This window comes from Hyperolius riggenbachi, chromosome 4 (genome assembly GCF_040937935.1).
Source record: "Hyperolius riggenbachi isolate aHypRig1 chromosome 4, aHypRig1.pri, whole genome shotgun sequence".
In the NCBI taxonomy this organism is placed as follows: Eukaryota; Metazoa; Chordata; class Amphibia; order Anura; family Hyperoliidae; genus Hyperolius; species Hyperolius riggenbachi.
In genome coordinates, this window is record NC_090649.1 from 240465298 (window position 1) to 240490206 (window position 24909).

Below are 24909 nucleotides of genomic sequence, written 5' to 3' on the forward strand. Positions count from 1 at the left end.
TAGTGCGGGGGCCGCCTCTGATGCGGATTCCGCCGTTACCAATGCGGATTCCGTCGCTCTGCCTAAGCGGCATGCGGCGGTTTTTCCGCGTTGTGACGCGCTGCTGAACGCGGAAACAGCCGCCTCATTGTGAGAGACGGCGGCTCTTCCGCGTTTCCTCACACAAGGGGTATAGTTTTTATGCCACTACAGTTCAGATACGTTATCTAAGGTCTGTAACATACCTGTAACTCTCCTTCCATAACACTCAGCAGCTTCACAAGATCATCTTTGGTTGGGTCATTCAACCTCCTGTTTTTCCTGTCAGAATCTGAAGATTTAAGATGTCTTTTAACTGTGCCAGAGACCTCCATATTTCCTTCTTTATTTCTGTGGATTTTGTTTTTGTGTTTGCCATCTCCGCTGAGATTCTCATCGTCTATGGAATCTCCATTGTTATAGTTAGACACCTGCCCAACAGCTGAGCTTTCTCCGCCTTGATTTCGAGATCTCATCCCCACCTAGAAGTAGCAAAACCAAAAAGGATCAGTCACAGCTATGTGCACGCAAGAAGTTTCTCTAAATATACACACATGATAGGCTGCAACATAATATCAACCTTGTTAGAGCAGAAAATAATAATAATAATAATAATGGACCTAAATTGATATCTTCAGAATACTGGTAATGAGAGAAATATACAGAAAATTGTGCTCAGATAACAAAATGGTTTTTGAAACAACTATTTATAAGCAAAAACCAAAATACTGTTTTGACTTTTTTTTTAGAAAGCAACTTCAAGATGTTACTTCTATATCCACAAAAGCAACCGAGACATTCCAGCACATAGTGGTAGGGTGTAAGGTCCAGGAAGGAACTGCATACAATGGACCAAGAAGCTGGACTTATGTAAATGCACATCTTATGAACAGCATATGGGCTAACTCCTCCTAAGTCCGGATGGAAGATTCCACAGACGACTGAGGAGAATAAAAGGACTAAGATCTTGTGATCTCCCGATGGAAATGGACAAACAGGTACTGGCGAATTTAATCGGCCATCCTGACTGTAGACAAAGACCAGAAGACAGCATTAGTTATAGTTGCAGCAGCAGTGTCAGATGACAACAACTTCAAGGAGTATGAGAAGCTGGAGAGGTCTCAATGCCTGAAAGAGGAGCTAGAAAGGATGTGGAAAGGAAAAGCCAAAGTGGTCATAAAAGTGTCAGGAACACTCGGGGTTGTGATCCCTAATCTAGGACAGTGGCTCCGACAGATCCCAGAAACCACACTAACCACACTATCTACAAGAGTACATTCTAGGAATAAACTAAAGGTGGCCACTGGCCAATAATGATACAGCTCTCCGGATGTTCAAACATCTGATTTGATCAAGATATCAATTGGAAAAGATCGTTTGGGACCACTAACGGAAGGAAAGCTGCTTTAAAGAAATGAAAGAAAAATGATTATGATTGGTCATGTATATGAAACAATTATCATATATTGGAATAATGATTCAATAACATAACTGCATGAGACAAAAGTAAGGGCTTGTTTCCACTACAGGCAGATTGGATGCAGAATGGACTCCCATGAATGCCTATGGGCCTGATTCCACTAAAAATTATTTTTTTCTGATGCAGATTCATTGGAGTCAGTTTTTCTTTATCCATTCTGCATCCAATCTGCGTGTAGTGGAAACAGGCCCTTAGTGAGTCACATATTAAGGACGCATTTAATTTGTTTTATTTTACACAATGTATTGTCAAATTATTTCTCAACATAATCACCTCCTTTTTTAAGCAATTACTATCTTTTTTTACAGGGTTTGCAATCCCTTTGTTGTAGTTGCATTACACTCCTCACCTGTGCTGCTAAACAAACAGGTACTAGCTTTCTGCAGTAACGTGACAAGTGGTGCAGGGAGAGAAGAGATTAACCTGAAAGATGTTACTTAATTTACAGAGGAATAATACCTTGTATGGCAGGTAAAAGCAAGCATTTGTTACCTTCTAGATGAATATATATATATATATATATATATATATATATATATATATATATATATATACTTTCACAGTTCACTCCATAATTTGGTATTAGTTGGAAAAATATATTTGCCCATGTTTCCTGACCGAGAGGTGACTTGCTTGGTTCAGCTGCATCATTGCTGAATTAATTGGCTAAGAACCAAGCTGTTGTTTAAAGTTACATGGCGCGATGGCGTACATATAAATACAGTAATTAGAGTGTGCATAGCATATCCATTTTAGGAACCGGAGATTTGTCTTTGTTTAACCATGCGCTCATATCCTTATGTTGTCAACATTAGAACATCAAATAACAAAGCTCAGCAAGTTGTATATGGTGCCAGCTTGTATTAGCAGAACAATAGCTATGTTGTTTTTTCTGGTATGCTGCAGAAGACAGCAGTGGAAGTATGGTATGCATGTTAGCTGACTTTCATAATTGATATGAATAGTGAGTAAGGATTACTATGCAAGTATGCAACCTTGATTTTTGGATAGAAAAACTCTACGGGTAAGACACAGCTTTTTAGACAGGCTTTTCAGTTAATATAAAATCTCTCATTTGACATTTGATAGAATGTACAACTTTGTTGGCACGACCTGAGGCAAGTTATGCCACTCATTTTTAATTTACTTTGGATTAAGCAGCAGCTAGCCTAAAATACAAGACTGCATTGTAAAAGCAGATTTTTTTTTAATAATTGCATATGCTTGGATATAACTTGATTTATAATAGCTTTATAATTATATGTTATGCCATTTTATTATTATGAATCGTTATGTATCATATGTAAGGTTAGATTTATTGGACTTTTGAATTCTATAGCTGTTCATAACCACTTTAAACCTCTCTAGGGCTCAGCATGGGCAGTGCAGAGGCAGAAACATGCAACCGCATCACATGTCAAGTGCTGGCACGTATGGGGTTACAAACGCTGCTATTCAGGTGCATTACATTGCAACCTTAATAAACAGAACCTAATGTGAATGTAATGTACGCAGTTAAACTTACCTGGGGCTTCTTCCAGCCCCCTATAGTCCTTCTGATCCTTCACCGTCAGGGCTGTGGAGTCAGTACAAAAATCATCCGACTCCTCAGCTTATGAAACCCCTGACTCCGAACCCAGGTACCCCAAAATTGCTCCTACTCTTCAACTCCAACTCCACAGCTCTACCAGGGCTATGGAATCGGTACAAAAATTATATGACTCCGACTCCTCAGTTTATGAAGCCACCAACTCCGACTCCAGGTACCCAAAAATTGCTCCGACTCCTCTACTCCAACTCCTCTGAAAGCTACGTGAGTTTCTTTGAGCCATGCACCTCTTGATTGCGCTCCTGTGACCAGGAGCATTTTGCGCTTGTGTAGTTCATAAAAATCGTTACTGCGCATGCATTGGTGATCAATGATGTGCAGTAGCCCACGACTGGCCCACTCAGCAAGATTTCAGAGGGGCACAGTGGCTGAACCAGACCAGACAAGGGAGCAGTAGGACTACAGGGGGCTGGAAAAATCCCCAGGTAAGATAAACTGCCTACATTACATTCACTTTAGGCAGGGCCGGCCTTAGATTTAACAGCACCCTGAGCGTAACCAGATTTTGGTGCCCCCCCATTCATTTTCTTCACGCACACACACAACGCCCATGTGCAAGATCTCCTTTAGTGTATGTAGGCAGATCCCCTTTAGTGTATATAGGCAGATCCTCCCCTTTAGTATCTATAGTCAGATCCCCTTTCAGTGTATATAAGCAGATCCCCCCCCCCCTTTAGGGTATATAGGCAGATTCCCCCCTTTAGTGTATGTAGTCAGAGCCACCCTTTAGTATATATAGGCATATCCCCCCCTTTAGTATATATTGGCAGATCCCCTCTTTAGTGTATACAGGCAGATCCCCCCCTTTAGTATATATAAACACATCCCCTTTTAGTGTATAGTATACAAGCAGATCCCCTTTAGCGTATATAGGCACCCACCCCCACCCCCACACACACACACACTTCCCCAACCGGGAGTCAGTTGGGGAACCTTACTTTTCTGCTTGTAGCTGGGGACAGAAGATGGACAGGAGTCAGGAGTGACAAGCAGGTCTCTCTCTGATAAGTGCGCAGCGCAGACAACGCCTGTGAGCGAAGGGCAGCGCTACTGGCATGCACGGCTCACACAGACTAAGCAAGAGGCAGCAACAGGTTCCTGGGGTATTCGCCCCCATCACCCCCAGTGGGCAGAGCTACCACTCGCAGCAGCCACAGCCAGCAGGTAGAAATGCAGCCAGAGCCATCCCCCTGGAAGCCGACGCCCTGAGCGACCGCTCCAGTCGCTCAGGTCAAAGGCCGGCCATGACTTTAGGTTTCCTTTAAAGGCGCCGCTTGGCAATCAGAGGGGAGGCTAAAGGGCCAGACAAGTGCGCAGTTCAGCCTTTCGTGGGAAAAATCCTTAATGTAATGAACAATAATATTACTACCATTGTTATTATTAGGATATCAGCCCATAGTATTAGATTTTAGTATGCAGTGTTGCACAGTTTAGGGCCCTTTCACACTGAGGCAGTGCGGTAAATCTACCCACCGGGTTAATTGCTGTGCCGGAAGTGCCCTGTCTAACGCACTTCAATACCTACGTTATCGCATGGCTCCTGCGGCGATCTGCTTTGGACCGGAAGTTCTGTAAGTCTATGGTAATGCACGTAGTTTTAAAACACCCGCCACGCGAATGCGCGGAAGTGTATTTTAGAAATACGCTTCCGCACACTTCATTTGTGGCCAAACAGGAAGTGAGGTCACTTCCTGTTTGGCTGGATGCCAGAAGGGGATTCCCGCTTACTAATGCGGTAATCCCTGAAGGCCTCTTTTTGGAGGTACGGCCACCGCACCCCCAATCTGCAGTGTGAAGCCGGCCTAACAGTCAGGTCAGTAAATATTATTATACCGGCTTACTATGCTTTATATAAGGGTCACTATTTTAAAGTATTGTAAACATCCTTTATTGAAAGAAATGTTCAGATATTTGCCTAGTTTGCCTTTGCAGGGACAGCCAGCAACACAGCTTGTTTTCCCATTACAAAGTGTTTTGTTTTGATGTTGTAATGTTTTCTGTTCATGCTGGCCGGCCACACCTGTAGATCGGCAGTTGTTAGAAAGCCATCAGGGAGAATATGATGTGTATGATATTATAAGTACATCTAAAATTAAAGGAAATGTTTGTAGTGAGGGAGCAGCTAGTATTATGAGAATGACTTCCAATGAAAACAAATGGGATTCTCATTAGTCTGCTGAAAGTAATAATGTGGATGGCATCAGGACAAAACACAATAATTAAGGACTGTTCCTAACACAAACAACGGCTGGAAACAAATGACTTGCTGTGTTACACCTAGATTGTTTTTGTTTTTAGGTGTATATTGTTAGTACTGGAATGCATGACCACACAGGGTGTACCATTGCTCTTACAACACCTTGTACTGCTACACTGGATCAGAACTTTCTGTGCCGTTCCCTCGGAATGATTGTCTGGCCAGAATGAGCCTTCATTGGCCCTTGGGGGTATCCAAGATTCTGGATTTACACCCTGGTAGTCCAATGACTGCACTAGAGAAAAGTGAGAAAAAAAGATGTGTAATTAAATGTGAGTAGAGCTTTTGAGTTGCATTGGAGGGTTATCCTATAGAATAATCGGCAAGTGTCTCTGCGTCCCCTGTCCCTGTGTCCGTGTGTTTGTGCTACTGCGCATGTGCAGCACGGACAGCCGTTGGGACAGAGGGACGTGTGCGCACGGGCGTGCGCATGCGTGCTGACTATGCGGCGGAGGTGGCGGTGGTCACAGGGGCGGGTGGGGGGTCGGTTGCCACACAAACCTAGAGCCCGTTATACTAACGGCTTAGGTCTACTAGTTCTAAATACATTTTGATTTATAGACTTAAAGTGAAGCTCCACAACTGCTGAGTAAAAGGTAACCAGTTCAGCTCTGTACATTTCAAAGATTAATGGCTAGTGATGGTCGTGTCTAGAAGAACTCGTAGAGAAGCAGGTGATTTGTTTGATCAGCTGATATATTTTCAAACCTCTGAGTTGCTGTGATCACATTCTGTTTTAGCACATGATCATGACTAACAAATCAAAGACTTACTTTACAAATCTATCACCAGACCAAACTGATCACATGCTTCTCAATGAGTTCTCCTAGACATGACTATCACTATAAATGGCAAGCCTTATTTCAGCTTGCTTACATACTGTATAAGCATGTAAAACATGTAAAGGTTAGGCTTGAACGATTTATGGAATTTAAACCGAAATATCGATTCCCATGTTCATGATTTCAGAATTGTCAAAGAGGCGATTTCTGCCGTGACGTCATTTCCATGTGGGGGAAATTTGAAGAAGTGGCTTCAAACTTCCCCCAAGTCCCGGCATGTGTGGCCCACAGCATTGGCAGTGTTGGCACCTTCCGGCACAAGTCCAATGCTGTCTGTCCTCTCTCGCCATCTGCCGGGTCTTGTGCACGGCATGCTTCCTGGTTCCTGTATGTCACATAGCATACAGGAAGTATGCCGTGCATTAGAGCCTGCAGGTGGCAAAGTGGATAGACGGGCATCGCTGGATTCGTGCTGGAAGGGAAGTCCAGCACTGCTGCAGTTGGTGGACAGAGACAGATTCAGAGGGTCACAGAGAGAGACCCAGAGGGGGCACAGATGGGGCACAGAGAGAGAGAGAGACAGAGGGGGCACAAAAAGAGACTCTGAGGGGGCACAGAGAGAGACCCAGAAGGGGCACAGTGAGAGACACATAGGGGAGACAGAGAGAGACACATAGGGGAGACAAAGAGACCCAGAGGGGACCCAGAGAGAGACACAGAGACGAGACAGAGAGACCCAGAGGGTGCACAGAGAGAGACCCAGAGGAGGCACAGAGGCAGACACAGAAACAAAGGGGCACAAAGAGAGACAAAGAGGGGGCACAGAGAGAGACCCAGAGGGAAAGCAAAGCTTGATTTGAAGGAAATTGTGAATCAAATTGAAATTGCAATTTCAGACAGAAATCGCACTATTCAATTCTTTCCTAAAATCATTCAGGCCTAGTCAGGGTCTGTACATATCAAAGGCACTGCAGAGCAGAGCTCACAACTCTGCACCACATTTTCCCCACTTAGTGGCAGTCAAAACCAACAGCGGGCCCCTCTGCAGAATATATGTAGGGAGCCCCATGTGAGTGGGCGTGGTCATAACAGATAATAGGTGGATCCAAAAAATGTCAATGAGATAGAAGTATGTGAACATCCCAGTGCCAGATCCGGCTGTTGGTAGCCACCCACCGCTATGTGCAAACTTTGTGTATCAGGACAAATGTTCGGCACGCAAACTGTTACTGCCACCCTGCTGCCCACAGCCCACCCCTCGCTTTTCTGTTGCCCTAGGCCATGGCCTTTGTGGCCTTGCCTTAAATCCAGCCATGACTTTAAGTACTGTTGGATAGAGTGGAGAATGTTGCTAGCAGCTTAAAACAGAAGTGGTACCTGTGATTACTGAGCGTATGCTCAGTTTTCCTGTTCCTGTATTTGTTATTTGCTTTCTTCCAGTATTATAGCCTTTCTGTGGAGTTCCCTGAAAGAAACTACCTTTTGTTTCCAAAGCGTATTATATAATAACATAGGAAAAGCTGACTGTGTCTAAACCCCATGTTATATTTTTAGCCGGGAGGGCGGAAGCTATGATTTATAAAGGGTGGGGCCGTTTGATTCTGTAGTTGTTTGTTTTTTTTAAATCAGGCTGTTCTGGAATAGGTAGAGGAGTTCTTGCTGTAGGTGCTGCATAAATACTATCAGTAGTGGAATAACTACAAAAGCCTTGCGCACCAGTGCTCCTTATATTAACATATCCACCCACGCCAAGCACTGTATATGTAATGATCACATGATACAGAACTCCACTTCCTGCTTTTCAAGGAGGGTCATGGTTTGAGATGTGAAGTGTTTTTATTTACCTAAAGATAAGATCATCCTACCTAATAAATCCCCTGTGTCTCTGCGTCCCATGTCCCTGAGTGTGTGTTTTTTAGTATTGCGCATGTGCAGGGACGCAGAGACACTGAGGGGGAATGACGCACGGTTTGCAGGGGAGGATGGGGCCAGGAGGGGCGGGCGTGTGTGCGTGCGTGCGCGGTGGGCGTGTTCGTAAGCAGTGGGCGTGTGCACGTGCGCCGGGCGCATCCGGGCTGATATGCAGCGGTGACAGACCTAGAGCCCGCTTTTAAATGTGCTTAAGTCCCCTAGTTAATAGAATAACACAATGCATTTCCTATTGCTTTGCCACTGCCAAGCTAGCAGGGCCAGTTCTAGCTACAATGGGGACCCCGGGAAAATGTAGCCTGGTGATCCCCCTGACACTTCTCCATTTCCCCTCACTAGGTAGCAAACTTGCTGGGCCCCTGAGCTGGCTGCCAATCCCCTCCCCCCCCCCCCCCCCAATTCCCCCTCCCCTAACTTTATTGTGCAGCCCGGGACCCCTGCACAGTTTTTGGTGGCATAGCAACTCACCTGTTCCGGCAGGGTCGCTGCTCCATTATTCCGTGCCCTCTCCTCTTTATCCTTGCAGTGGTGCCTCTTCTCAATGATCAGGCACATGTTATTCTGTAATGACATATGTCGGGTCCCTGAGAAGATGTGGCCAGGCGAGGATGAAGACAAGTGTGCATGGACTAATGAAGCAGTGTGCCCGCTGGTCCAACTGAGTTGCTATGTTCACAAAAACTTTGAAGGGGCCCCATGTAGCCCAATAAATTCAGGGCGAGACCTGGGGGGGGAACCCGCAGCTCTCAGGGAGCCCTAGGCCAGTTGCCCAGGTTGCCCCTGTGGTAGCCCTGGCCCTGCTTTCAGCAGTCTATACTACATTGTAATATGATTGAGGTGAGGGCTGCAAACATAATGGTAGATAATTCTGTAAAAATCCAAGCCAGGTTTGTGTTCTCTAACAAACGGCTATACATTGCAGTTCATACAGTTTCCCTATTTTGCTAAAGAATAGATATAAAGTTGTCATCTAAAAGCTTAGTAATCAGAGTGTTCCCTTTTTGTGTACCATGAGGCTTGTGCAGGTAAAAACCTGTCTTCATTTTTTATTACATGACCAGAAGAACTGAGTTCAATAAGATACAGTATATTGTTTTTCAAGGTACCATAGTGACAAGGCTTCACAGGAACATGATTCAGCCCTATTAAGAAAATGCCAAAAGAAGCTTTATTTTGAACATTGTAGTAGCCTTTCAGCATAGAAACGTATAATAGAGACTTACAATGGAACTCTATGCAATGTCTTCGACTTAAAGAGAAACTCCGACCAAGAATTTAACTTTATCCCAATCAGTAGCTGATACCCCCTTTTACATGACAAATCTATTGCATTTCACAAACAGACCATCAGGGGGCGCTGTATGACTGATATTGTAGTGAAACCCCTCCCACAAGTAGCTCTGAGTACCGCAGTACTGCCCACAGTAACAATGTCACCATTTAATAAATGTCAGAATGTGAATCAGGGAGAGGAAAGATTTTACAATGAGCAAACACTGACTAAATCATTTATACATAATTATTGTAAAAATGAAGCACTTTTTTTATTACATTATTTTCACTGGAGTTCCTCTTTAAGAGATTTAACTCATGTATGCACACACCAGGCTTTTGTATTTTAAGTCCCAGACGTTTTATACAAGTAATGATGTGTCTTTCAGTGTCTGCCATATCTTTTTAACCAGTGGCTCCATTGGATTCCACTGAAATCCAGTGTCTTTTTCCAACTGTTCAGTTATTTCCAAGTGCTTATGATGAGAAACAAAACACTGAACAATGAACAGCAGAGTTAGAGATTAGGAATCAGATAAAAAGTTTAGGCCTCATATATAAATTGTCACCTATTATTTAACCATTCAGATTCTAGCCAACATTATTCTATTGCAGACTAAACAAAGGACGCAAGAATCGGACTGTTACCATAAGCAGCACAGACATATTTCAGTTCCCTTTCTGTTTTTTATCCAGCAATCTCGTCAAGTATAAGTGCTCAGCCAAGGTCTGTTCACACTGTTAGCAGTATACCACAAAACGGTGGTGCAGCCCTATTCACTATAAGGGCCTGAGCACACTTGTGTGCTTCTGTGCTGATTTCAGCAACACATCAGTGTCAAGCAATGTGAAATCAGGCCTCTCAGTTCGTGCTCCGCCGCTGTAAACAGTGACCACGTGTGCACATTGCATGTCAGCCTTCCTGCTGACACGCTGCCTTCTGATTGGTTACTTTGGATTCATTGCTTTCTGATTGGTTAGTCCTTGTATAAAGCTAAAGTGAGCGCCCTCTGTCATCGCCCTTAATAGCTTATGCTGTGGCTGTTGCTGAGACTGAACTCACACTCTGATCTTGTTGCCGACTTTGCCTGTATCCTGACCAGGCTTCACTCTAGATATCCCTGTTGCCGACCACTGCTTGTTCCTGACCACGTCTTCTGATTGGATTACCTGTTGCCAACTCTGCTTGTACCTGGATTTGCCTGATTGCTGCCTGAACCGACCTCCGGTTGTTAAAGGACTCCCATGAACTCAGCCTGGACCGACATCGGCTTGAACTGACCACGCTACCTGTAAAGTGTTTGAACTGCCTACCTACCCTACCCAGCCTGCAGTCACCTAGCTATCATCTGGACTGCCTCTGCCTTCAGGCCTCAGGTGACTATATCACTTATGAACACTGTGTCTTGTATTACTCATGCTGCTTTGTTTGGTGAATACTATCTGTCAGTCTGTATGCTACATTTACCTGCAGGGTTATTGTAGTTTTAAGCTAGGTAGCAGTTTGTGCAGGTGTTACGGGCTGGGCTATAGGTCAGTCATATGAGCATACAGCCTGACCTAGAGTCATTGACCAGACAAGCCTGACATTTGTTTACATTTATTACACTTTAATTTTTGGCCACTAGATGGTGCTATACACTATATGCAGGTAGTAGTTACCAGGAAGTGCTCGATTTTTTTCTTTTGTTACTTTGAGTGAACTTGCGTTTTATGAATCAACATGCCAACATTCTAAGCATGTTGATTCATTCACAGGGGCTTTCGTTGGCTCAGGGAACACATGATCCCCTTCACCAATCGATCCTCTGTAAGGGCTGCCGGAAACGAGTGGTGGTAGCACACGCACTGCTGCAATAACACTGGACGTGAATACACGTCCAGATAGACTACAGCAGCACCTATCTGGTCGACTATAGTAGTCCAGATAGGATTACCTGGTTAAAAGGTATTATGTTATTCTTATTGAATGCCTAGTCAATTAGCACTTTATGAAGTACTCTTTTAAAGGACCACTATTGTCAAAAATTTGTAAAATTAAAATACAGGAAAGCACATACATATTAGTACATTTCTCCCAGAGTAAAATGTAATATAAATTACGTTTCTCCCATGTTGCTCTCACTTACAGTAGGTAGTAGAAATCTGACAGAACAGACAGGTTTTAGACTAACCCATCTCTTCATGGGGGATTCTAAGGGTTTTCTTTATTTTCAAAAGCACTTAGATAATGGCGGTTGTTCAGTCCAACTGCCAGAACAGCACCTGAAAATCTGAATTCTACTGACAATATAGTGCCTTGCAGATATGCTTTATTGTACAGCAATTATCAGAATACACATAAGTCAGTAATCAAAACTGTCCAAAGGCCACCATTTCATATTAATGTTTAATAGCATGATCTGATAATCGTCACCATTGTGATAGTCACAAAGAGAAGAAATCCATGTGTTCTATATCATATATGCTTGCATTAGCTAATAGTATGTGCACTGAAGGTAAACCTAATCCTCTAGGAAAACATCAGTAACAGGCAACATCAGCCAGTGTTGTGCTAATGCAGAGCTATGAAAGTGTAAAGATATTGATATATATTAGATGATTATGACCCAATCCAAGTATGTAATCATATTGGTAACAACACTACATCTATGCAATTCTCTTCCATCTTCTGGAGCTAGTTCTTTTTAGGGGGTTACTGAAAATGCTATTGATTTTTCTGAGCAGTCATGACTGTGTTCACTTGCATGGGGAGGTCCCCTAACTCTATTCCATTCCCTCCTTTATGTCTTGTAGACAATACACAACATACTAGAGTCTTCTGGCTCTTCATTATGTAAGCAAAATCTAGCACTGTATATCACGTGACATGTTTCAGGCCTAGAGCTAGTCCTTAGCTTAGCCTTAGTCCACAGACACAATTACAGAGCATATACCCTAACTATAATACCACCAGCAGGGCCGGTTATACCTCCAATGGGGCCATGGGCAAAAATACACAGGACCCCCTTACCTCCCCCCCCCCCCTCCTTCCGCTAGCTAGCAAAGCCCTCACCTAAGGCTCACCCGGTCATCTTCTCCCAAGTGAATGTTGGTCCTTCGGAGTCTCTGCAGAGTATTTGGCAGTGGAGAAAAATGACCTTTCCGGCCAGTATTCTCTTCCTTGAAGACAGGAGTGCATAGACTGATGGAGGAGTGCACTGAGTTTGCTACCCTGCTGAATACTCTGCAGGGGTGCTGGAACCTCAATTCATTGGGGGGAGGGGGGTAGCAGTCAACTCGGGGGCCCTGGGCAATTGCTCAGCTATGGGCCCTGCCACCCAGATATCCAACATTCAATTATCTTTAGAAGACCTGGTCTGGATAAAAAAACATGGCAGGCACAAAAACTGTTCCATACACAAAAGACAGAGTGGAAGCAAGTGTACAAAGGATGCATATTACCTCATGGCTTATGTTTAGACACGGATTGTACATAAGCCACTGCACAACTTTATAGTGATAAGCAGTTTTCTACCTAAGTGGGTGAGTAATACGCTCAATATACTGCAGATTGCAAATATTGCAGTTTACCATGTAAATAGCATGTCTGCGGCATGAAGCAGAGTTATCTGTACACATACTTAGGCAGCCAGTATAACAAGTTAGAACTCTTTACTGAAGAAAACATGCAGGGATCATACACAACCATCAGGTAAAGCAGTTTACTTAAGGCTCATACACACATCCAGCTTAATGCACAAGCACAACCAACTGCACAACATAACCAACCACACAACAAGTTGTTTACCTAACAAGTTTGTACACACACGCTAACTGAACAACCAACTCACTTAAAGGGAAGATCCGCGCTGTCTTAAAAAAAATAAAAATACAAATCCACTTACCTGGGGCTTCCTCCAGCCCGTGGCAGCCAGGATGTGTCCTTGGCGCTGCTCCGGAGGCTCCCGGTCTTCTTCGGTGGCGCACCCGACCTGGCCAGGCCAGCTTCCAGGTCAGGCTCTTCTGTGCTCCAAAATGCGCCTCACGGGGGCCTCACCAGTGAGACGCACGTTGGAGCACAGAAGAGCCCGACCTGGAAGCCAGCCTCGCCAGGTCGGGTGCACCACCGAAGAAGACCGGGAGCCTCCGGAGCGGCGCCGATGGCACATCCTGGCTGCTACGGGTTGGAGGAAGCCCCAGGTAAGTGGATTTGTATTTTTATTTTAGTGTGAACCTTCCCTTTAAATACTATGCGTGCAAGCTAAATGACAAAGTGCACAACATGTCTGCATTCAAAAACAACATAGTTGTTCAAAAGACTTGTACAAACATTTCAACTTGCATGATAGTTGTGCAGATTGATCCAGTGGTTGGATTTGGCAAACAACCTGTTATCAGTGGGTCATCTGGTTGTTTGCCAGCTGTACACACACCAAACTTATCTTCCAACTGACAAGTTTGGAAGATAGTTGGACAGATTGTTGGATTTTTGGAGGAACACAGTGTGAATACAGGAAATTACAATAAAAAAACAGTGTAAAGCAAGCACCCAAGGAGGGGAAAAAAATTGATGATGGATGTGCTCAGGCTTGCAGCGTCTCTGCACTCCAGACGTTCCAACAACTTCTCCACAGTCAAGCCAGCACCATCTGTAATGTAGTAGCTCTTTTATTCAATAAAATAGCATGCTATTACAGATGGTGCTGGCTTGACTGTTGAGAAGTTACAGGAAATTACAATACCCATAGAGAGCACCAACTCACTTTACAGACAGTGACATCTTGTGGTTGCTTTACCATACTGCAGTTTAAGTAAAAATGTTGCTAAATCCAATAAATTGATATTAATTTTCCTGGTTTCAGTATCATAAACACTTCCTATACGTACACGTAGCTGTATATTGATATGTAACTCCACCCTCCCAGTGAAGTTTAGCTTAGGCTATTTATCTATGCTCCCCTTTCCTCCTAGTCCACTCTGGGAGACAAGGGGCCATATGCAATTCATATTTTTTTTACCTGAGTTTTCTCCTACGAGAGAAATGTACATCTTGGATTTAAAATAACATTTTAGCACTTTGCAATCAAAAAAGTATCAAAAAGTAGGCAAAAAGTACTATCACAATTATTTTGAACATTTTTTGCTTGCAGATGGTTTAAAATTCATTTATTGACAAGTTTCAAAATATCACTCAGGAGAAAAGTCAGGTGAAAAATGTAATTGCATATGGGCCAAGCTGTTTCTGCTCACTTTAAAACATACAACAAACAAACATTGCACAATGATGCACCTAATGATGTTGCCGCCACCTGTGCATACTGGCGAGGGAAGTGTGTCAATGATCTTGGGATTGTTTCTGGTGGTTCACGGACGTCTGTTTTGTGAGTTTTATCTTTTATTGATAAACAAAACCAAAATCACAATTTTACTGGACACTGTTGGCACATCAACTACTGCTTCAGAATAATAAAGCTGATTTCTAAGCAAATCCCTGTAGAAGTTCAGTCCTTTCCCCTACAACCCACACAGCTAGGCATAGATTCACTCACTTACATTAGTAGTATTACCTGGCCTATACCTTTATTCCTTATTATACAATGGTGAATTCACAAAGGATAGGCTGACAACATGCAGTTCTCACTTACAATTGTGTGACTGTGGTTGGGAAAGAGATTTCTGTATTCTTGAGACAATGATTGAACCCACAGCATCCACCCAAAAGTCACTCATCCTTGGTGCTACTGAGTCATGAGTTTGCTGAGATTAGTTATGCAACATTACTGCAATAAGAGAAATAGGAGACAAGACTGAGCATGACATCAACATGGAAAACCATATACAGCTGACAATGGCGACAGACTGTAGCGTTTGTCAGCAGAGGTGGCTGTGTAATGGGAGTCTACCCTGTTAAAAGGTCAGTCTACCCATTTAGCAGGAAAGTGGAACGCATTTCCCGGCACAACTGGGTGAGCTGGAAGGGTTTGGATAGCATCACAAATATTACACGCTTCTGACAAGAAATAAAAACTTTCCCCAGAGCATTACACACCACTTTATGACTTGTAATTGCTTACAGAGACTATTCTCATTTTCTTTATTCCAAGGATGAGCTTTTTCCATTCACTACTGAACAATCGACATGATATTTACTACTTAGTAGGGCATAATTACACTTTACAATGGAGCAGCATTGGTACGCAGCATCTGTTAGTGATGCCTGTAAGAATAAATGATCATGGCTTAGCAGAGCCCATGTGGAGAGACTCACAAGGCAGAGGGAGTTTAAGTAATGACATAGTTCACAGGGGAATTCACATCGTTTATTCACTATGTTGTTTCTTAAACATCTGCAGTATGAACAGGCACCAAAACTATCCCCTAATTATCCAGAAATATTATTTTCTTTTTTTGTACCCGCATATACTCAAATACAAGTCGACCTTGTGTTTAAGTCAACTCCAATATTAAACCCTCATAAGCTGGAATTTATTATTGACTCAAGTAAAAGTCTACCCAGCAAAGTTAATGGCTGCACTTGGGGCTCAGTAGGGGTTAATGACTGCATTGCATACAGTATTGCAGCCATTAACCCATCCTGTCCCTTAAGTGCAGCCAATAACTCCCCCAGGCCCCCCAAGTGCTGCAATTATTCACCCCCTTTTATGCAGCCCAGTATTTCCCCCACTGCCCCCTTCCTGTGTTTTCTTGGCATTTCCTTTCCTCAAATTATCACTTACCACAGTGTAAATTGCTGCAAATGGCAATCTCACTGTTAGTACACACAACTCAGTGTGCTTAGGGTTGCCCGTGACTCGAGTATAAGTCGACCTCTATACTTTTATGAAGAGAATCAGACCTACATTTCTAGACTTATACTCGAGTATATACAGTACAGTAAGTTGCAAGACACAATAATGATCTCCTTGAATGAAATAAAAAGTTAAATACGGTACTTACAAAAACCTTTTACAGGCACTTTTTTCTTAGTTTATAGTCTAGCTAACAAGTACTTAGTGCTATATGCACACCATTTGGTGACAACTTAAACATAAAAATAAATACTGTTTAACCACTTCAGCCTAACTGGACGAAAATTTTCGTCCAGTTAGGCTGCGCGCACTCCCGCGGGTCGTGCACGCTCCCGCGGGCCCCCCCCCCTAGTGCGCGCTCCTGCTGGAGGCTGTTAGCTCAGCGATCAATGAAAGGGATTATAAATCCTTTTCACTGATCGGACCCCCCCCCCCCCCCCCCGGAGAAAAGCCGACAGCGTCTCTTCAGACGCTGCGGCTTTTCTGAGATCAAAAAGTTCCCCTGCTTCTATCTTCTTCCTGGGAGCGAGCTCGATCGCTCCCAGGACTTTTTGACTGTGGCCATCTTGTGGCCAAATAGCAAACTACACCAAAAGAACACTGTGTTGAATTAATACATTTTTAAACATGTAAAATCCCCTGTTTACCTCCCACACCAAAAAATACCCACATACAAGTTTTAATAAAATATAAAAGAAAAAATTACAATAATAAAAAAAACCAAAAAACATAAATAGTTACCTAAGGGTCTAAACTTTTTAAATATTCATGTCAAAGGAGTATATCAATAAGATTTATTAAATTATGGGCTTCTAAATAGTGATGGACGCAAATTGAAAAAATGCACCTTTATTTCCAAATAAAATATTGGCGCCATACATTGTGATAGGGACATAATTTTAACGGTGTAATACCTGGGACATATGGGCAAATACAATACGTGAGTTTTAAATTATGGAGGCATGTATTATTTTAAGACTATAATGGCTGAAAACTGAGAAATAATGAATTTTTTCCGTTTTTTTCTTATTCTTCCTGTTAAAATGCATTTACAGTAAAGTGGCTCTTAGCAAAATGTACCACCCACAGAAATCCTAATTGGTGGCGGAAAAAACAAGATATAGATCAATTCATTGTGATGAGTAGTGATGAAGTTATTGGCAAATGAATGAGAGGTGAAAGTTGCTCAGATGTAAAAAATTCTCAACCCTGTGGGCTGAAGTGGTTAAAGGATCACTATCACAAAAATCGCAACATTTTAAATACATGTAAAAACAAATAAGATGTTTCTTCCAGATTTAAATGAGAGATAACCTACGCTTTTTATGTTGCTGTCACTTGCAGTACATAGTAAAAGTCTGAGTTTTGGACTAGCCCATCTTCTCATGGGTGAGTCTTAGCACTTAATGAATGGCAGTTGCACCATCCAACTGCCAAAAAAAGTGTGCAGTGGGCAGGGACGTTGGCCAGCATCTTTGTATAAATGCTTTCCAGGGAATTCTATATAATAATAGGCAACTGTCCCTGCGTACAACTGTCTTGTTCATTGTTTCAGTATATAGGCCTGGCTGCCTATGGTCCAGCACTGCCTTCCACAGTGCGGTTGAGCGGTGACTACCTCCTATCATTGGCAATGTATATTGCTGTTACCATGGGAACCACTGCCCTGCTTCCTGGCTGTACACAGCAGCTGCTGTGAGAGACTTGTATGACATCACATGCATGGAGGAGATGGGGCCAGCAGGGACTTATTATTATTATTATTATTATTATTATTATTATTATTATTATTTATTGTATTTATAAAGCGCCAACATATTACGCAGCGCTGATGAAGGAAGCGGCCGCCAGCTCATAAGGAAACAGGAGCAGGCGTCTGCGGGGGGAGGCTGGGTGGGCGGAAATGCCGCTCCATGGCCCATGCCACCTGATGCAACTGTGTCACTTGGCATGATGGGCCAACCGCCCCTGGCTGCACAAAATATCATCAAGTGGAAATATTGTTTGTTAGTTCAACAGATGAAGTTTGAGCTTCATCTGACATCCTTACCAAAATTTTGAAATTCCTGATCTTTGTCAGGATTGTGTTTTACTACAGTTTCAAACAGAAACCCTCAGGGCTGTCATCATCTTTCGTGGCATTTGACCAACTGGGAGGCAACTGAAATTGTCATTCAGCGCAACTAAACCCAAACTTGAACAAGAAATTTTTTTAAAAAATTGAAATCGAAAAATCCTTGGTGAAGCCGTGCTTGCTGTAGCTGTACAGCTATCCATAAATGGTTAAAGAAAAACTCAGTGACGTAGCTAAGGAGTTGTGGGCCCCGATGCAACTTTTACAATGGGGCCCCCAAGCACCCTATACATAACTGATACAGCACACCAAAACCTGCCAATTGCAACTACAGTGTCAGAGGTGCAAGAAGGGGATGGGGAACAGTTTGTTAATGATTACCACTATTCAAAGTATCTATAGAAGTTATTATTATGAGCACAGGACCAATAGAGAGCTAATACTGTAGTTGAGGGAGGGCCCTTTGGGGCCTCTCTGGCCCAAGGGCCCCTATGCTGTGGCTACCTCTGCAACCCCTATTGCTATGCCCCTGGAAAAACTGCACTATTTCTGAGGAAAAGGCAATCCTTTAATTTCAGCTCTGTAAACTACAGTGATTGATAGGAAGCATAATTAAGCTTTCTTACATGTAAACCTGTAGTCAAGTATTCTACCAGTCTCTTCTTTACTAGAGGAGATTGGAGGAACCTGGGACTTGAACAAAAAAAGGTAAGAAAAAGAGGCTGGAGCCCCTTATAATGTAGTAAGTCTGGCAAATGGATAAATAAAATCAATGAAATTGTGTATTCCCAAACCTGGGTTGTGGATGGCAACTACAATGAAGCGCTTTAGTTGTTTGTGCTTCTCCATACTGGAGTATAGCAATCCCAATCAAGTAATAGGTCACAATCCAATAATGAGGTTCCAAGAAGAAAGAACTGACAAAAAACTTTAATGGGTGAGCAACGAATATACTTGGAGGAGACAAACCAATGGAGATAAAATGCTTAAAACAGTTTAAAGAGACTCTGTAACAAAATTGTCGGCCTTATTTCTTCTTTCCTATACGTTCCTATACCTTTTCTAATGTGGTCTGGATTATTGCAGCCTTTTTTTAGTTGCACTGTCTCTGTAATTTATCTAATCTTCTTTACTTTGTCATGCTTTGTCAACCAAGGGAGGAATGGGCTGCCTCTGTTGTAATGGGGACAAGTTATGCACGCCCCCTTAAGGCTCTGTGTGCTTTGTTTATTCCTCACAGACAGCGTCCCTGCTCTCAGTTTCAGCTTGTCTGTGATGCTGTTTGTGAGGCTGAGGGCGGAGGGAGCTGCCTGTCACATGCTGAGAAACTGTGACTAGTCCCAGACTGGAGTACAAAAATTTGTAGTATACTGTAACATGAGATATATATATATATATATATATATATATATACACACACACACATACATACACATATTTGTATGTGTGTGTGTGTGTGTGTGTGTATATATATATATATATATATATATATATATATATATATATATATATATATATATATATATATATATATATATATATATATATTTACACATACATCACTTCCTGGATAGCGGCCATGTTTTTTGTTTGCCTAGAACAGGTGATTAAAAGCCAGGATCGTGGCGGGGAGTGACAGAAATGGCAAAGAGGGACCCAGGAGATCACAGTGACTCAATTGGTATGTTATTCATTGTACAAATCGGACAGTAGAGATCCTCTTTAAAAGGTAGGTATAAGTTAACTCAATGACAAACAAACACCTATAGGTGGAAAAATAAAAACATTTATTGATCACTTGATGACCCTTTTTGCAGGTGTCACCCCACTTCAGGTCGATAAAAAGTGTCTTGAGGTAAATAGAAAATGGCCAGGAGTGCATAGCTTAAAGAGAAACTCCGACCAAGAATTGAAGTTGATACCCCCTTACATGAGAAATCTATTCCTTTTTACAAACAGACCATCAGGGGGCGCTGTATGACTGATATTGTGGTGAAACCCCTTCTACTAGAAACTTTGAGGACCGTGGTATTTCTGGCAGTTTCCTGTCTGTGATCCTTGTTGCATTGTGGGAAATAGCTGTTTACAGCTGTTTCCAACTGCCAAAACAGCAAACAGCAGCTACATCACCTGTCAACAGTAACAATGTCACCATGTAATAAATGTCAGAATGTAAATCAGGGATTAAAAGATTTTACAATGGGCAAACACTGACTAAATCATTTATACATAATTATAGTAAAAATGAAGCACTTTTTTATTACATTATTTTCACTGGAGCTCCTCTTTAAGAAACAGGTAAGGCAAGATAATTCATGAAAAACATTTTGTGGATCAACCGCATAATTGTCCCATAGTTGTCAAAATATAAACAGTTGCCTTAGGTAATACGTTTTTATTTTTCAGGAATGAGACATATTTGGATCAGGACCATACAGTTTTAATTCAGTCTTCAGAAGCTTGCTAGCAAATTATTTGCAGTTATTCATTAAAGGCATTACTTGAAGTAACATTTATTATTTGTGGATCTTTTCCACAACCTACACTGGACTATACCTCAATGATTTCTACTGTATTGCTGAGGTTATGGAAATGTAGTTAGACACCTATTGTTCTTACAACTTTATGTGTCACATGGACACACCTGACTGGTCTACCCTGCACCTGAGTCCTGTGTGGCAAGAGAGTAAGTTCTACTGCTTACCTACTAGTACATTTGGTCCATGACTGATATGATATCAGGACAGGAAACCAGAGGATGTTCCTAGTTTGTAGAAATACTGAGACTAGTGGCGTAGATAAGGAGCTTTGGGCCCCAGTACGTTGGGGCCCCCCAAGCACTCTATACATAACAATTGATATGGTGCACCAAAACCTGCCAATGGCAACTACAGTTTCAGAGGTGCAAGAAGGGGGCAGGGAACAGCTTGTTAATGATCACTTCTATTCAAAGCATCTATAGAAGTGATTATTACCAGCACAGGACCAATAAAGAGTTAATACTGGGGTTCGAAGGTGGGCCTCTCTGGCCCAAGGGCCCCAACCTCTGCACTCCCTATTGCTACACCACTGACTGAGACTGAAACCAGCATATAAAGCAATAGTGTCTATTGCAAGGCTCTCTTGGTGCATAAAAACATTACATGCAAATTAAATGCAAACAACATGCAGTCACTCAATATATAGGATACATTTAACAATCCACCAAGCTATGAATACAGTGTGCTCACGGGCCCCAGTAATCTAACTAACTATATACACAAAATGTATACATTCAGGAACAGTACCAAGGGAGCAGGCAATAAGCAAGTCAGGACGGGGTAACAGGTTCAGCAACAGGTTAGCAGATACTGCCCCGTCGATCAAGAGACGCCCAATGCCTGGGCCTTTTTGGACTTTACAGAAATATGGCCCTGCCACCCAGCATTTTACTATATATACTGTTTATAATAATTTGTCATACTGACTGGTGACTGCTATTAGTCTATTAGTTTGCTTCGTTCAGTTATGGGTTTAGCTAGACTTTAATTAATCAGCTACCACCTAACAACTAGTGACTTTCATTTTGTATCCTCTGTTTCTACTTCCGGCCTGTGATTTACATGCTAGGAGAATTTCCATCTAATTACAACTCAGTGGGTTTGTGCAGCTGTTCCCAACAATAGATCCTTGTTTAATTTGTGACCTTAAACAAAGCTTTGTTTAACTGTATTCACCACTATTTAACAGCTACTGTATGGTAAAGCTATACAACAAAACACATCCATGGCAATTATGAGCAAGATTCAGACAGAAACATTTTAGGGTAGGTCTCCGCAGGGAATTGCTTGGAAGAATGAAGGTCTGCAAACTGGACATTTTTTTAGATTAATGTAACATTCATAAAATTTGTTTGCTAATAAATGCCAGGAAGAGCAGTTTATAAGCAGTAAGTTTTCAAAGGTAAATGAAAGACTAGTCTTCCACAGTGAAAGGGAAACAAAAAGGACATTGTCAATCAATTCTTGAGAGTTCTAAAGTCTCCTCCGCCTGAAAAACATTAGACCTCCAGTGTAAATGTGAGTTAATGTCAGGGACATTTATATGTTATAACGATAGCCAAAATTTCCATTACTCACCCCCTCTGCCCACGTTAAGGCGAAGGCCCCACCAGCCACACAGCATTTTTTGGAAGCTGGGTTATCTCCTTACCAAAGTGGCCAATGACCTTCTTACAGCTAAATCCAAATGTCAATTTTCCATACTCATCCTTTTTGATCTGTCATCAGCATTCAATACAGTCGACCACACCTTACTCTTACAAATACTTTCAAATGTAGGAATAAAAGGCCTTGCTCTCACATGGTTATCTTCCTACCTCTCTGGAAGGTCCTTCACAGTCTCCTACTCAGATTAGATATCTTCTCCTCATGCTTTGTCTGTCGGGGTTCCTCAAGGCTCTGTCCTTGGTCCCCTCCTCTTTTCCATCTACGTGCACGGTCTTGGTGACTTAATCAACTCATTCGGGTTTCAATACCACCTGTATACAGACGATACGCAACTGTACCTCTCGGACCCAGACCTTAACTCCCTCCTCAAACGTGTTCCTGACTGCTTGTCTGCTATATCCTCCTTCATGTCCTCTCGCTTCCTAAAACTTAATATGAGTAAAACGGAACTAATAATTTTTACACCCTCTCTGGCCACCTCTCTGCCTGAAATAACTATAAATGTTAATAACACTCCTATAACTTCAGTTCCCAAAGCACGGTGCTTGGGGGTAATATTCGACTCTTCTCTCTCTTTTATTCCTCATCTTAACACCATAACCAGCTCCTGCCATCTCCAACTCAAAAATATATCTCGCATCCGTCCCTTTCTCACTCAAGACACAACCAAAATGTTAATACATGCTCTTATAATTTCTCGTCTGGACTACTGCAACATACTACTTTGTGGACTACCTTCTAACAAACTGGCCCCGCTCCAGTCGGTACTGAACTCAGCTGCTCGTCTCATTCATCTTTCGTCTCGATCTTCCTCGGCTGACCCTCTCTGTCAAGCTCTTCACTGGCTGCCAATTAACCAGAGGATCCAGTTCAAACTCCTAACCCTAATCTACAAATCTCTCCACAATCTCTCTCCCCGGTATATATCCTCACTAATTTCCAGATACAAACCCAATCGCAAACTCAGATCTGCACACGATCTTCTGTTGTCCTCCTCTAGAATCACCTCCTCACATTCACGCTTACAAGATTTTGCACGCGCTTCACCCCTTCTCTGGAATCCCCTCCCACAACACATCCGTCACTCGCCAACCTTTGTTACTTTTAAACGCTCTCTAAAAACTCATTTGTTCCAACAAGCATACGCGCTACCTTAAGCCACTTCCCTTTGTCCTAAGACCAAATCGCACTCCTACTAGGTATCCTAAAACACACTGCCTTTATATATTTTATCGTATACTACCCCTCCTCTTGTTTCCCCCCATTCCCTTTAGATTGTAAGCTCGCAAGGGCAGGGCTCTCTCCCCCTTTTGTGTCTTGGAAATCATTATACATTTTATTCATCATGTTATTTTTATCACTGTCATTACCACTGCTGTATTTTGTATTCTGTATGCCGTATCATTTTTTGTATTTTGTCACTAATGTATCGTGTATATTAGTGTACACCATTGTCTGTATCATGTATCCCATGTTTGTACAGCACCACGGAATATGTTGGCGCTTTATAAATCAATAATAATAATAATAATAATAACAGCCCAGCCTCCAGCTCTGTATCCCAGCCACAGACAGTTTACGTCACAGCTAACTTCATGTTCCGCTACCTCAGCAGCAACCCTGTATGAATGCATTAAAATGCCCATGTATTGCAACATGCAAGAAATCAACTGTAGCTTTCACATAGTTAGTACACTCAATCAATTATTTTAGTGCACAGGTGTTTTTGTGTGTATTGCCCCAAAATGCACTGTGGACATTGTATTGAGATAATGGAATCTGTGAAAGTCCAAATTTAAAAACATCCACATTGAGTTACATGGGTAGTGCGCTTGCATTTGCTGATGTGTTACATTATTGAAGAATGCAACACATATAGTGTAAATGAAGCCTAAGCAGCTTATTTTTAAAAGAGATATGAGATCAAATCAAACACATGCAAGGTAGACAGTAAATAAACAAATGGTAGCTGAGACAGCCTGTTAGCTAACCAGGAAATGGAAGCAAAATTGTAAATAATACTATTAATATGTAACAGAATGATAACACAATAATTCAGGGCTCAGCTCAGCAAACAGCGGTCATGAGGATCTGTAACTATAAAAAAATCCCCTGGGGGGTACTCAACTCAGGAGGAGGAAGCCTATGGATCCTAATGAGGCTTCACCTGTCTTCCTGTGTCCCACAGTGGTCTTTCGTTGCCCCTTCAAACGGCAGCAGTGTAAATATTTACCTTCCCCGGCTCCAGCACAGGCGCAGTAGCGGCTCTCGGCTCAGTAATAGACGGAAATAGCCGATCCCAGTCGGGTCCGCTCTACTGCACAGGTGCAAGTCTCCTGCGCCTGTGCAGTAGAGCGGACCCAACTGAGATTGGCTATTTCCACCTATTTCCAAGCTGAGAGCCGCAACAGTGCCCCTGCTGGAACAGGGAAAGGTAAATATATTGCACAGCCTGACCACCATGGGACGGAGGAGGATGGGGGAAGCCT

At 42.5% G+C, this 24909-nt stretch overlaps 1 protein-coding gene across 3 annotated transcripts in view; it reads right to left on the minus strand.

Moving 5' to 3' along the window:
• Window positions 1–24909, minus strand: part of FILIP1 (filamin A interacting protein 1) — a 236118-nt gene that overhangs the window by 119478 nt on the left and 91731 nt on the right. For all 3 annotated transcript variants that reach the window (XM_068281503.1, XM_068281507.1, XM_068281506.1), the window contains exon 2: window positions 225–500. In XM_068281503.1, coding sequence (XP_068137604.1) covers window positions 225–494 — 270 coding nt within the window. In that variant the 5' untranslated portion in view covers window positions 495–500. The remainder of the gene's footprint in view (window positions 1–224; window positions 501–24909) is intronic.